Below are 12,825 nucleotides of genomic sequence, written 5' to 3'. Positions count from 1 at the left end.
AATCAGTGTTAGAGAATCGACTACTGTACATGTTTGCGTTTCACTACGACTGATTCGTTAATCGTAATCGCCTTATAGCGCTCTCGTCACCAACCACTGATTTCGACCTGTATTCACTACATCTTGCACAGCAGGTCACTGTAAACTGTGGCGATCTGCTTGTTTGTCTAGTACTTCATTTGCTACGTACCACCTTTACAGGAGAGTAATAATAACGCAAACACACAAAAAGCACGTTGTGCTTTAATTCACTGTATGAAACATTGCCGAATCCATTATGTGAATTCAATGGTAGTCTTCCGGTGAGAAAGGCTTCACTTCTAGGAAGATAATTGTGGGATGAGACTGATCAGACTCGGTGGATGATTCGTCATTAGCTGGTGATGCGTCGTACACGTCCTATGGAAAACGTTAATTGCCACTCATGAGCGACTATTGTTGAAAGAGAAACGAAATGTGACAGGGAATACGTTACCTGATATAGTACAATGATGATGACTGTCTGCTTAAGGCGTCCTACCGTAGCAAAAGCATCCCTGCCACCACCAACGCCGTAACGTGCAGAACCAGCGTCGAAGGATTGTGGGCACCTGCAGTAAGACGCGAAGGAGATTATATGACGTCGAAAAAGCGTGATGTGTGCAGAGCTTGACCAACAGTGCACTGTCAAAAGTACTGCTCAGAACGTTCCATGACTGGTGCTATTAAAATTTTATTTATTAAAATTTGCTTTCTGTAAAAGTTTTCAACACACATCCGTTCTTCTTCTACGCACAACAACGACAACACCTACAGGTATGACGATAGGATGAGGTGTCTCAGGTCTGACACCCTTCGTATACAATCACTGGAAAGTTCGGGAAAAAATGTATCGTTTCTGAATGGTCCTATACCACCGGCTGTGCTGTCTGAGGCTTTCCCTGGGTTTTGCGAAGACTTTCCGGACGCATATCTGCACAGTTCCCCATGAAGTCGGCCCAGGACGCATACTAGCCACCCTGTCCCCCCGTTCCTTCATGCTGTCCTCTCCCCATCTGTCCACGTCTGAACGCCGCTCATAGCCCCAATTCCTTTCGCGGCGCTAACACGAAAAAAAAAAAAAAAATCTGTTAGGAAAATTTAATACGGCGTGAAGTCAGGACATGGTCGGCGCCTCGAGAACAATATTTACAATCTATGTGCTGCAAAAAAAAAAAAAAAAAAATCTGAATGGCCTGCAGCACCGTTTTCACCGTCAGTCCTAGTCGCCTCCACATTCTGAAAACTTCCCTCGATGGCCATTTTCAGCTTGGGGGGGGGGGGGGGGGGGGGATTACGAAAATGATTATGAGTTTCGGCTATTTTTCCGATACTATATAGTTCCTCAATATCCGTGTCAATGATCATTAATTTTAGTAAATTCGGCACGCTTTTTACGTTGGTGGGGTAAAAAATAAGCGACATTTACTTAGCAAATTTCCGAGTTGAGTTCGCAAAAATTTTGCGTAATTAAACTTACGTTACATGACATGCACATCAGGAGGTGGAAAAAGCCTAGTAGGAACAAATGCCGTTGACTGCAAGATTCTAGATGGCGTAATTCTTTTTATTATTTTTTTTTAAGACACGTTTTCTGGGACAACCTGTACAGGGCGTTTTAGGCACTTACGTGCCTGTTGTCTGCTGGTGGTGTATAGGAGAGGAGGAAGCAACAACTTTATTTTGAGGTGATGAACGCACGGGGAGTTTCATCGTCAGGGGGCACACTTTGCCACATTGCTGGTGGTGATGTGGAGAAGAGGAGGCGTTAGCACAGTTGTGCTTAGGTTGAACATGACTATATATGTATATATATAGTATATATAGTGGCACTCGGCCCGAACAACGAAATTACCGTTGTCGTCCCCCATGAATCTGCCGTGCCTTAATAACGCTTCGTTGTTGAACAGGCTAATTCCAAGTTAAGCAGCGTGTACACGTTAATTAGCTCCTTTCGAACTTTTCTAGATTTACGTGCAATTAAACTTCGAGTCTGAAACTAACGACATGTAAATGAAAAATGCAGACTGTAACAACCTCTGATAAGTCTTCGCCTATTAAAAGAAGCTAAAAAAAAATAAAAGTAAATGAAAGAAAGAGAGAGAGAGAGAGACAGGAAAGGAACACGTGTGTTTCAGTTCCGAGAACGGAAGAGGCTCGAGGGCGATGTTCGGCAGGAAAATAAATTACCCTAATAGAAAGGAAAAGGAGAGTCATTAAAATTTTAGAAAACATTCACGGAGATGAGAATGTTGCTCGCGTATGTCTGCAATGATATGGACATAATATTGTTGGTACGTGAATAACTTCGCGACGTATAGTATTAACTAATGAGATTCGTGCCTGAAGTTTCCCTGAAAAGGAAGCCTCTCTGCTGCGGGCACGAACGTCGTTCAATTTCTGGCATGAAACTTTCGCTCGTTAAGCGCTCATTATTCCGGTCCTCCGTATATCGCAATTTTCTTTCTCGAGTAATGCACGATGTTCCCTTACGACACGCAGTGCTGGTATACATCAAAGAACCGGCACTCAATAAAATCCGTCTTGTGATAGTATCAACAACAACAATATCATAGCGACAAAATTGCTTATGATGAAATGACATCAGAAAGAATTACTTTCAAAGGGGCACTAACGTGCAAAAATTTCCTCTCGCGAAATGAAACATGGCGTTACCTTGACACCAATGTAAAAGGAACAGGATATATCGGTTGGCGTCGTTCGTGACTTATGAGTAGAGCAGGAATTCTAAGGCAGAAAAAACAAAAAAGAAACGTTGTTTTACGCGCCTATAAAAGGCGCTAAAAATGTCGATATGGACACTACAATGCCATTATGACTCGTTGATTTTTTTATCTGTAGCTCTGAGTGTGCCAAAACAAAGTGAATAAGTAAGTTCCGTCCGCGAGAACAATACCGTAAGTGGAAGTTTTGACTGTTTTCCTTATCTTTTTTCTGCACGAAATGCAAAACTTATCCATCCTACTACGGTCACGAGGTCTTCTAGCCGTTGCTACCGGTTCTACGACACTTCTCAGCAGGACTTGTCGCGTGGAGCATACTGACGATCTGCGAGATTCGTTTCGAGCATCGAAGGCTTTAGTCTAACGCGCATATGTCTTAGTCCTCGGACTTTTTAAGCCTAGCCATCTAGATTTCGTTTACACCACCACACCACAAGCAGGGGCGGGGGGTTCCTCAGCCGGAGGTCCATGCAGCCATAGACATCATGGTAGACAGGCGATCTAGGGCTAATTAGACACTATGTGGAGGAGGGTGTCAGGACACAGAACACAGAAATTGAGGAGGGTGTCAGGACATCCGGACCCACCCGCCTCTCTAGATTCACCCCTGACCACAAGGATCCCATGCAATAGCAGGCTAATATGGGGGATCAATTCTGCTCACACTGGACGCGGCGTCACTTTCTCTGTGTACCTATAGGCCTGGCTGCCCGCGAGGAGGTCAGCTTCCTCAGATTGCCAAACTGTAGGGCACATGTACCTACAGTCGGACGTCACGCCCCTTCGTTAGCATTTTGCCGTGTATCAAATTCGTTGTAAAAAAAAAAGAAAGGAAAGAAAAGGAAAATGAAGAAAATTGAGAAATTGAAAATGAAGAAATTGAAGAAATAGCTTCGGGGACTAGATGTAAACAAGCCATAGCTCTGCGCGTTCTAGATTGCCACAAAACCGTTACGAAACGTGCCTATGTTTTATAATAACGACCCTAACAACACAACGCTGGAGGGGAAAGAAAGAGCGAGTAAGCAACGTTATACCGAGTAACCGATTTTCAATTCTCAGCTTTCATTCCAGCACCTTTTAGATACTCTCTTCTTTCAAGCGATCGATGCTTTCAAAAGGACGTGCGACGTGACCGACGTCACTTTCGACTGGGCAACGGAGTTTCGTCGCCGCTTTAGGGCCATTATATTCATATTTTTTATGTTTAATCCGTGTTTTAGGCATCTACGCTAAAATAGGCACTAACCCCGGAAAGGTGCTATCAAATCGATACAGGAGGTTTCCCCGCACCTAGTTCGTGCTCCTGTATTGCAAAGGCAGTGTTAGAACAAGAGACACACACAAAAAGAAATAAAAAAAATAGGCATTTCCCTAGGAATCCAGGGTCTATTTATGGAGCGAAAGAAACCGTTGTTTACGCTTTCCCTCTGCATTCCAAGAAGCGCGGCAAGCCGGAGGCTTCTCGGATTGGTCTCATCAAACAATCTCCGGCGATGATTGGACAAATTGTTTGACGAGACCAATGAGAGGCGGCTCAGTATTGTCGGCATTCTTGAGAAGGAAAGGAAGAGGAAAGCTTAAATTGCAGTTTCCTTCGCTTATGTCATAAACCAGGGGCGACGCAATGGATGGATCCTTTGCAGTTTCCTTTGTGTTGGTGTCAAGGTTCCGCAGAGTGACATGCATTGTTTATTTATTAATGCGATAGCATTATTGGGCTACCTCCTTCGAAATTCCTGTGGTCTGCGCCGAAAACTCAGCCCTGACGATAGATGGCGCCACAGGAACAGTGGGCGCAGAAACGTTTATGACAGGGTGTTCAACGCGACTCCTTCCCTTCTCCCGTATACAGCTCGCGTGCGGAGGGTCGCTTGAGAACCAGCTCGCGGCTAGGAGTGCCTATAGTTAAAGGCTTTCCCAATGCCGGGCTCCCGCTCCCGTTGCGTGAAACGGCGACCCGCGAACGGGAAGTGTGTCCACACCCGAGGCACCCGATGTCACAGTAATCGCCAGGTATCTGGACGAGAGCAAGAATTGCGCCACTTCCGTACCAGCTCCATTTCGCGATTTGCCATGACGCGCGGCGTTCAAACAACAGAAAACGCGTCGTGTACACCACGTGGGGAACGTGGAGGTAAGCAAACGCCGCGTCTTCGTCTCCTTCTAACATATGCTGGTGTTGTCGTCTTCTTCTAGTCCGTGACTTTGTGCGCTTTCTACCATGTCGTTTCCTTACCAACTAGCCCAACGTTGTTTGTTATCCTCTCTATAGCATTGCATCATAACTAATTGCAGTTCTGCTCCTACGCTTGATCCATAGCTTTCATTCCGCAAACAGAAATTTTTGCACTTCATTTTAATTCGTATGCCACCATGAGCGTGTATTGTATTTTTTCGTTTCGTTTCGTATTTTCTTTTTCATATTTCTCTTTTTCCAACCAAATAACCTTCTCAAACGCTTCCTCGTTGCACTCAAACTGAAGAATTTTGACTCGACAAGAGGTACGGTGATACATATACGGTCGAATATCGCGGTATGCCACTGCGTAGCTATGCATCATAAAAATTAACGCTTGCCACGAAATAATTATAATTGACTTTTAGAATATAGAGGGGGTGATGTAGCTCTCTGGAAGAACAGCGCATGCCACATTGTCGGTCGCGCGATAGATAACCCAACCGGGTCATTATGCACGATGATACATGAATAGTAATATACCCGAGGGCATAAAACTCACAGTTTTAGAACCCAGATTCGTACGTTCTCTAACAGTGGGTAATTTAGAAGTGGCAGTACGTGATCCGCCATACGGTCGTAGAACTACAGCCTGCCCCTAACCAGATGACGCATAAATTTTCCCACCTCCGGACTTATGACTTTCATAGCCTTTTCGTTTCCGCAAATACTACGCTCCATCTGCAGTGTTGTTGAGCGCAGCGGTTTCTCAGAGCGACGGAGTTTTCAATGGTAGAGATTATACGTTTACGAGTATGTGGAGGAGGGGACTGTTTCAACGCAAGCCAGGCATCGGGTTACGGTGTTTCTCGCCAGTAAGTGCGGTTCATTGGATCATGCGCGTCTTATACTGCGCGCCATAGTCCCGAAGCAAAAAAAAAAAAAAAAGTAATTGTTGCTCTACGCGGCGCACTTGGCGAGATAATAAACCCTAGAACACACGCACGCATCAACCACTGACATCGGACGAGCGAGAACTACGGCCATTCCCATTGGTACTCATAAGCACGTGACTTCGCTCGCGATGTCTAATTGGAGAAAAAACGCCTGCAGTAATGTCGGAGCCCGATGAGTTTCGATATTCACGGTGCCGTAGTAAACCTAGTAAAACCCCTGTTACACGGACACTTTCGATCCCCATTGAGTCAATGCTCATCGAGCTCAGTGCGGATGCGGCGCTGCTATATATGGACACGTTCGAGCAGGATCGAACTCCGATCCCGCTTAACCCAATCGAGTTCGTTAAACGGGATTGAGATTCTCAAGACGGCTTGAAGACAGCCATTTCATCCTCGAACTCAGCGAATTTGTAGTGATGTGATGTTAATAAAGCATGATGTGAATGTGTAGTAGTAAACAGTATTACATTAATTTACAAATGTTCCTATACAAGCCCATGGAATTTCACGGTTACGGTTTTAGTCTACGTATGGGGGGCGACTGCGTTTGCTAACTTGTTTAATCTTGACCACTCTCGACGCCACGCTCCCCGTAAAGGCTTATTAAACAGCACGATGCGGAAGTGGATGCGGTTATCTTCAACTTTTTAGGAATATATTTGTCAACCCCAGCGTACTGCCTCGGGGCTGTTAACGCCGCCCGTCGACAGGCCAGCCTTTAAATACGCATTGAGTGGGACCGTGTAGCAGCATCGCGCACCGAACGCTGTTGAGAAAACTCGATGCGGGTCGGATTCAATCCGCATTGAAAGTGCGGTGTGACAGAGGCAAAACTAAAAATTAATACTAATTAATGATGAAACTAATAAAACTAATAGATTAATAAAACCCAGGATAATGAGATGAAGTTGCACTAAGTAGTCATAAAACGAGTACAAATCACACCAAACACACCAAAAAGCTAGGGCGGGCGTTTCAGTTAACATGGGTGTAAACTCGTGGAGTATCTATGAGTAGCCTAGTCCGGCATGTCATGCTCGTACTATAAGCGTTCGGAAGAGCGTTATGACGTCACTTCTAAATACTTTTGCGCTATACTGTTAAAACAGAGGGAGGGGGTAATGTCGAGATAGGCTTGCGGTTGTTGGCCACACGCGAGAACGCAAACAGAAGTTCACCACGTGACACGCTCGTAGACAACCATACTTCCGAATAACAACGTTCTCTCTCCTTATTTGTTGCAAAATGGATCGGTCCGCCCATTTCGGACACACTGTGCAAAATTTCAAAGTGTCCAAAACAGGCGGTGCCACCCATGTTCAAGAAATCAGGGGACAGAACTATTCCGAATGAAAGCGTCACTAAGGCGCGCAGATTTGTACGCTTTCCCTTTCCCTCTTCTTCTCAAGAAGCGTGACAATGCGGAGAGGTGTTGGATTGATCTCCTTAGACGATCTTCCGCGCTATGATTGGACAAGTCGTTTGCGGAAACCAATGAGAGAGCGCTTCGCATTGTTGGCCTTCTCCAGAGGCAGAGGTACAAGGAAACCGTAAATTGCGGGTTCCTGCGCTCACAAATCACGAACAACGCAACGGATGAGTCCCGTTCCTTTTGTCTTGTTGTCAAGGCAACGGCATTTTTCATTCTCCGAGGAGAAACTTTTGCGCTTTAGTGCCCATTGAAGGTTGTTTCCGAGCGGTGTTACGCGGTGAAGCTCTGTTTTAACAGGCTGAAAACATCTCCCTAAAGAAATAAGTCGCAGCAACTTCGTAATACATACAGCGCTAGCTTAATAACGCAACACCTGCTTGGGCGTTGCGTAGCACTATACGCTTACTAAAGCCAAGGAAATAATGGGTTTTAGTATATCGTACGCTGTCGCCTTTGCGTACGTGAGGGATTGCGTGGTTGCTTTGCGCAATGCGCAAAGCTCTGTTTATGTATTGCACGTGTAGAACCACCAACGCTATTCCTTACGTACGCAATCGCCTTTGTGTACGTAACGGAACGTTAGTGGCTCTGCGCACGCGCAATATATAAACAGGGCTTAGCGCATTGCGCAGAACCACCATGCTATATCCCTCACGTACGCAAAGGCGACAGCGTACTAAACTAAACAGCGTCCTAAACCTCACTACTATTAAGGAGAATACTAACGTACGCGAGAACAGAGAACAGAGATTTCGAAACGTGAAGGGAATCCGATGGCAAATGAAAGAAATACAAATAGATTAAAGAAAGAGCCAACGCTGACATAAGCAATCCCGAGAAGGAAGAGAGCAAACGGGAGAGAGAGAGAGAGAGAGAAAAAAAGAAAAGACACATGCCCGATCCGGCGTTGCAGTCACACACAGGACAGCCCTGTTTGTTTTGCTTTCTTCTTCCGCAGCTGCACTTTATCTGAGGACATTTTCCGGAAGGCTTCGCTGCGAAGCTGATTCCTGATCCTGCGTTCAAGGACATGACACTTATATAACAGCGGCCAACTTTTCTTCGGGCGGGCATTGCACATGATTGCTCAATTGGTTCCACTCATTAGAGTTGCACAATACCATCCTTACAGTACTAAGATAAAGAAAGCCGCCTCGATAAAGAAAGTCTGCTTAAAGGGGCACGAAAGTGCAAACATTTCTACTTGCGGAATGAAAGACGCCGTTACCTTGACACAAAAACAAAAGTAACGGGATTCATCCGTTGCGTCGTTCGTGATTTATAAGCGAAAGTAACTCCATTGTACGCTTTCCCTTTCCCCTTCCCTCTTCGAGACCGCCGACAATGCGGATCCGGGTCTCATTAGTATCCTCAAACGATTTGCCAATCAGGACGGGAGATCATTTGAGAAGTCCAATCCGAGGCCTCTCCGCATTGTCGCCCTTCTTGAGAAGAAGAGTGAAAGCGTAAATTGCGGTTTCTACTCCCTCATTAATCACCTAACCACGCAACCGATAAATCGCATTCCTTTTGGGTTGGCGTCAAAGTATCGGCATCTTTCATTCCGCGAGGAGTAATTTCTCCATTTAGTGCTCCCTTCAATGCCCCATCTTCCTACTTCGCTAAGTGGACATAACGACCCGGGATGTCATCTGCTAATGTTCAGCTCCAGCAAATCTTCGCAGACGATTTCACACACAGGCTTTATATCTGACAACAAGTGGCTGGCCATGCGGTCAACGACGGCTCGTCTCCATGGCTACGGCCGCCGAAGCACTCTCACGATTGGCGGTGTCTGATGTTTACCGTGTATTCACACGAGCGACATCCTCACGGAATATTCTAGTGGAAGAAAAGCGAAAACACTGCCCCACAGAGCCAAAGTTCCGTCCCGTGTTATGTTGAGCATTGAGCACGGTGCAGAATACCGGGAGTGGCGTACTGCGCATGTAGCAGATGGCACTTAGCAGACGACACCGTCAGCGTGTTTTCGCGTCGTCTGCTACAAAATATCCTGTGGTTGCGTCGTAGGATCTTCTCTACGGCTATCAGTGTATTGAAGGTGAAGACACAACGTTGAGAGCTCGCGCTCACGTGACAGCAGAGAGCTATGACGCTTTTCGCATCTTACGCTTGTGGGGGAATGTCGCTCGTGGGAATACAAACTTTCTTTACCCCTGGCGGTGTCGAGAGAACTCACCGTAGCAGGTTTTGTTGCACGCATATAGTTGCATGAAGTTGTTGTCATTCCCACCGCAACCCGCGAATACGAAAGCGTTGCATTCTTGTCTCTCGGCATCGTAGAAGTATCTTGTTTCAGGTCTCGTATCATTGTCGCACTTTCCTTCGTCCAGCGGAAGGTGACATAGAGCTGCGTATTGGAAAGGTGACAGTCAAATATAATTCCTTGAAATAACGGTTGCTGGAACAACGTGTCTTTTGCATTGGCTTCAGTAATTGAAGTGCAGTAAGATCTATGAACGGTTCGGTGTCTGCCTTATTTCAATAATTATTATTTTTGAATGCATTACTGAGCTAATTAATATCCAACTTCTGCTGGAGTTTACTGCTGCGTAAAAGAAGGAACACTTCCATGAGAGAACGCATGCATGTAAAGCGTTCCACCCAAACATGATACATGATAATACGTGAAGATGGCATGTAAATATCACATTATGTCATGTCATAGTCACCATTTACTTGTTGTTGTTGTTCATATTACGTTCAGTGTTAGCGTGAGAAAGAGTTATTTTACGTTCCACAACAGGTTGAATTTCCACTGTTGATTTCAGTGTTTTATACGTTGTGTCAAACGAATCCTTCGTTTCCGATATTTTTTTTTTTTTTTTGCTGCTGCTGCCAAACCAACAATGGTTATACGAGCTTTCGTAACTGGCTGCTAAGGAAATATGCCCATGGTTGACACACTGTTTACGCTACAGAAATTGACACTGCCCTCGGCGATATGCTTGTGGAAGACTAGCATGCAGACACGGCTTTGTGAAACCACGAAAACACACTATTGAGGAACAGAGGGCCATGTTTTTCATACGGCTTCTCACTGAATAAGCCTGCCACACGTGCGAGCTGGGTAAGTGGAAAATTCACAAGTCGAAACGCCATCCTTAATATAGCTTCCAATCGCTGTGCCGTCTTCCTCCAGTTAGTGAGCCAGTTAGTAAATTAGTAAAATAAGATAAACCTTGGAGCTCGTCGTCCTCCAAGTGCATTGCGTGTCATGGGTTCGTTTGCCGAGGAACGGGTCAGTGCTTATACGGACCTCTAAAAACAGGTGATGATGGATCTGCTTGGACCTCTCATCGTCGTATCTTTATGTGTGTGTGTGTGTTGCCGCCTGATGGCCTGCTTTTTGTGACTACTAGTATAAATGCAAAGTGTCGCCAAGGGATGTATACGACATCTTTTCAACAACTCATCAGAGCAAAGAAGAAGAACAGTCTCTGTTCGAAATATCGGCGGCTTCTGTCATGAGGCAACTCCCTTCCTACATCTCTACCGGTTCGCTGGATTTCTACCCATCTACTATCATCAGAGCAAAAGATATTCTGAAGGATGTTGAGCTAAAAACAAGACTTCACCACATACCACACTGTTAAAACAGAGTTTCACCACATAGCACGGTCCGAGCCAACCATAATTCGGAATGATATCATTCTTAGTCCCTATTTGTTGAAAATGGGAGGAGGCGCCTATCTGGGGCACATTATGCATGCTCCAGATAGACGTCTCCCCTCGATTGAAAAAAATCAGTACACAGTCAGGATGTCGAACCGCAAAAAATACGGGTTCGGGTTCGCGTTGCCTGGATTTCGATCCGGTTCAGTTTCGGTTCGGCCAAGCCGAAAATCGAAGCGGTTCGCAAATCCGTTCGCAGCCCGGAACCGGTTCAATGCCTCCGTTTTATATCTCCCATAAAACGGCTTTTATCAGGAAATGCGTGGCTAATAGGTTACTGCTGTTGTCTGCATTGAGGTTTTTAGCGTCCCGGTACTCCCTGCAGCGAGAGAAAGGAGAACTGGATGAACACTTGCAAACAGCGTCCACGCTTGTGAAGCGGTGTAGTCCTGCTACCGTCTGTTCCCAGAATCGCTTTTTTCACACGCACAGTGCCAGCAAGATACGCTTAAAGGAAGCGAAATAAGATAGACAACATTTTACATAGACGACGGTTCTGAGCCGGCACACTGCATTCGCAGTGTAAATCGTTCTGAAACGGTACTGAATCATGTCGAAAATAAGTCTGCCAGCCTTGCTCTGTCCGAACTCACAGCAGTGTACCAGTTAATCCACAGCACAGAGGCAATGTGTCACAACACAATTGCACTACCAGAAAGCAGGACTATACATTTAGGACTTCACTTATTTTTCGAAATACGACCAATCATATAGGCACCGTTCTAATAATAATAATTCGGGGCTTTACGTCGCGAGACAACTGCGGTCACGAGCGACACCACAGTGGTCGGGTCTGCGGATTAATTTTGCCCACCTGGGGGTTCTTTAACGTGCGCCGAAATCTCGACACACGGTACACCACATTTAAAGGGACTATGAAATTTCCCGAACCCCCATACCTTTTTTCGATGGAAACTGTTCTTCCCGCAGAGAAACTAATATGCCACAAATTTTTCCGGACGAAATCGCTCCACTCTGCGAGGAGCGCGCGCTGGAAATGTCTCTTCCGCGTTCCTCCTCTCCCGCGCATATTTCCCTGCCGATGGTGTAACTGTACGGACCGCTCTTCGGTTCCCCGTTACGTCACCGGTGTTGCACAATGGCAAGTAATGCCGCGAGCTCGCGCTGTGGCTGCCGCCACTGCCGAAATCTGCCGATCGCGCGAAAGCTGCTGTCATGGAGATTTCCACTCCCGATGAACGCATACGCGGGATCCTACGGCGCATGCTCCTGGCGGAATTCCTCGGCTCGGCAACACGCCACGATGACGTGTTGCTGAGCCGGCCGCGGTCGCGTCAAGTTACCCGTTGTGTCTCCGCTCGGCAGCTCGGCACGGCGCGGCGCCAGCTGTCCTCCCTTCGCCGCTCCGTTTAAATTCGCTCCCGAGAAATCCGCTCGCGCGACGAAAGTAAAATTTCGGTTCTAGACTCAGAAAAATGTCTTCTTTCGAACGAAACGAAGAAAAAAATCGTTTCATAGTCCCTTTGACGTTCCTCGCGGAAGACGGCGTGTTTGAGCAACTTGAACCCTTCCACGAAGTTGCTACCGTCCTCGGCCGGGTTCGAACCTGCGATCTTGGGGTCAGTTGGTGGACACGTGGCACAGTTCTGCGTATGCTCCTTCTCAACTCCTTATCTTTCTGACGTGTTTGACTCATGTTTCATTTGCTTGGAAACCCAACGTTTGACAAGCGTCAGCAAGGTGCCTCCTCTCTGAAGAGCAGACACCGCAGCGCGTGCGTGGCGCGCTAGCCGCGGCGCTCGCAAGGACAACTGCGCCTCAACGTGTTAAAAAAGA

The 12,825-nt window shown here is 46.4% G+C and overlaps 1 protein-coding gene across 2 annotated transcripts in view; it reads right to left on the bottom strand.

Annotated features, from left to right (window-relative positions):
* Positions 1-221: 221 nt before the first annotated feature.
* LOC135368311 (papilin-like) overlaps positions 222-12,825 on the bottom strand; it is a 49,282-nt gene continuing 36,678 nt past the window's right edge. For both annotated transcript variants that reach the window (XM_064601502.1, XM_064601503.1), the window contains 4 exons: positions 9,533-9,703; positions 8,229-8,348; positions 476-590; positions 222-399 (listed from right to left, as the gene is read on the bottom strand). In XM_064601502.1, the coding sequence (XP_064457572.1) occupies positions 517-590; positions 8,229-8,348; positions 9,533-9,703 (365 nt within the window). In that variant the 3' untranslated portion in view covers positions 222-399; positions 476-516. The remainder of the gene's footprint in view (positions 400-475; positions 591-8,228; positions 8,349-9,532; positions 9,704-12,825) is intronic.

This window comes from Ornithodoros turicata, chromosome 9 (genome assembly GCF_037126465.1).
Source record: "Ornithodoros turicata isolate Travis chromosome 9, ASM3712646v1, whole genome shotgun sequence".
Taxonomy (NCBI): domain Eukaryota; kingdom Metazoa; phylum Arthropoda; class Arachnida; order Ixodida; family Argasidae; genus Ornithodoros; species Ornithodoros turicata.
Note: the sequence above shows the minus strand (reverse complement) of the source record. Positions and strands in the feature narration are given on the sequence as shown.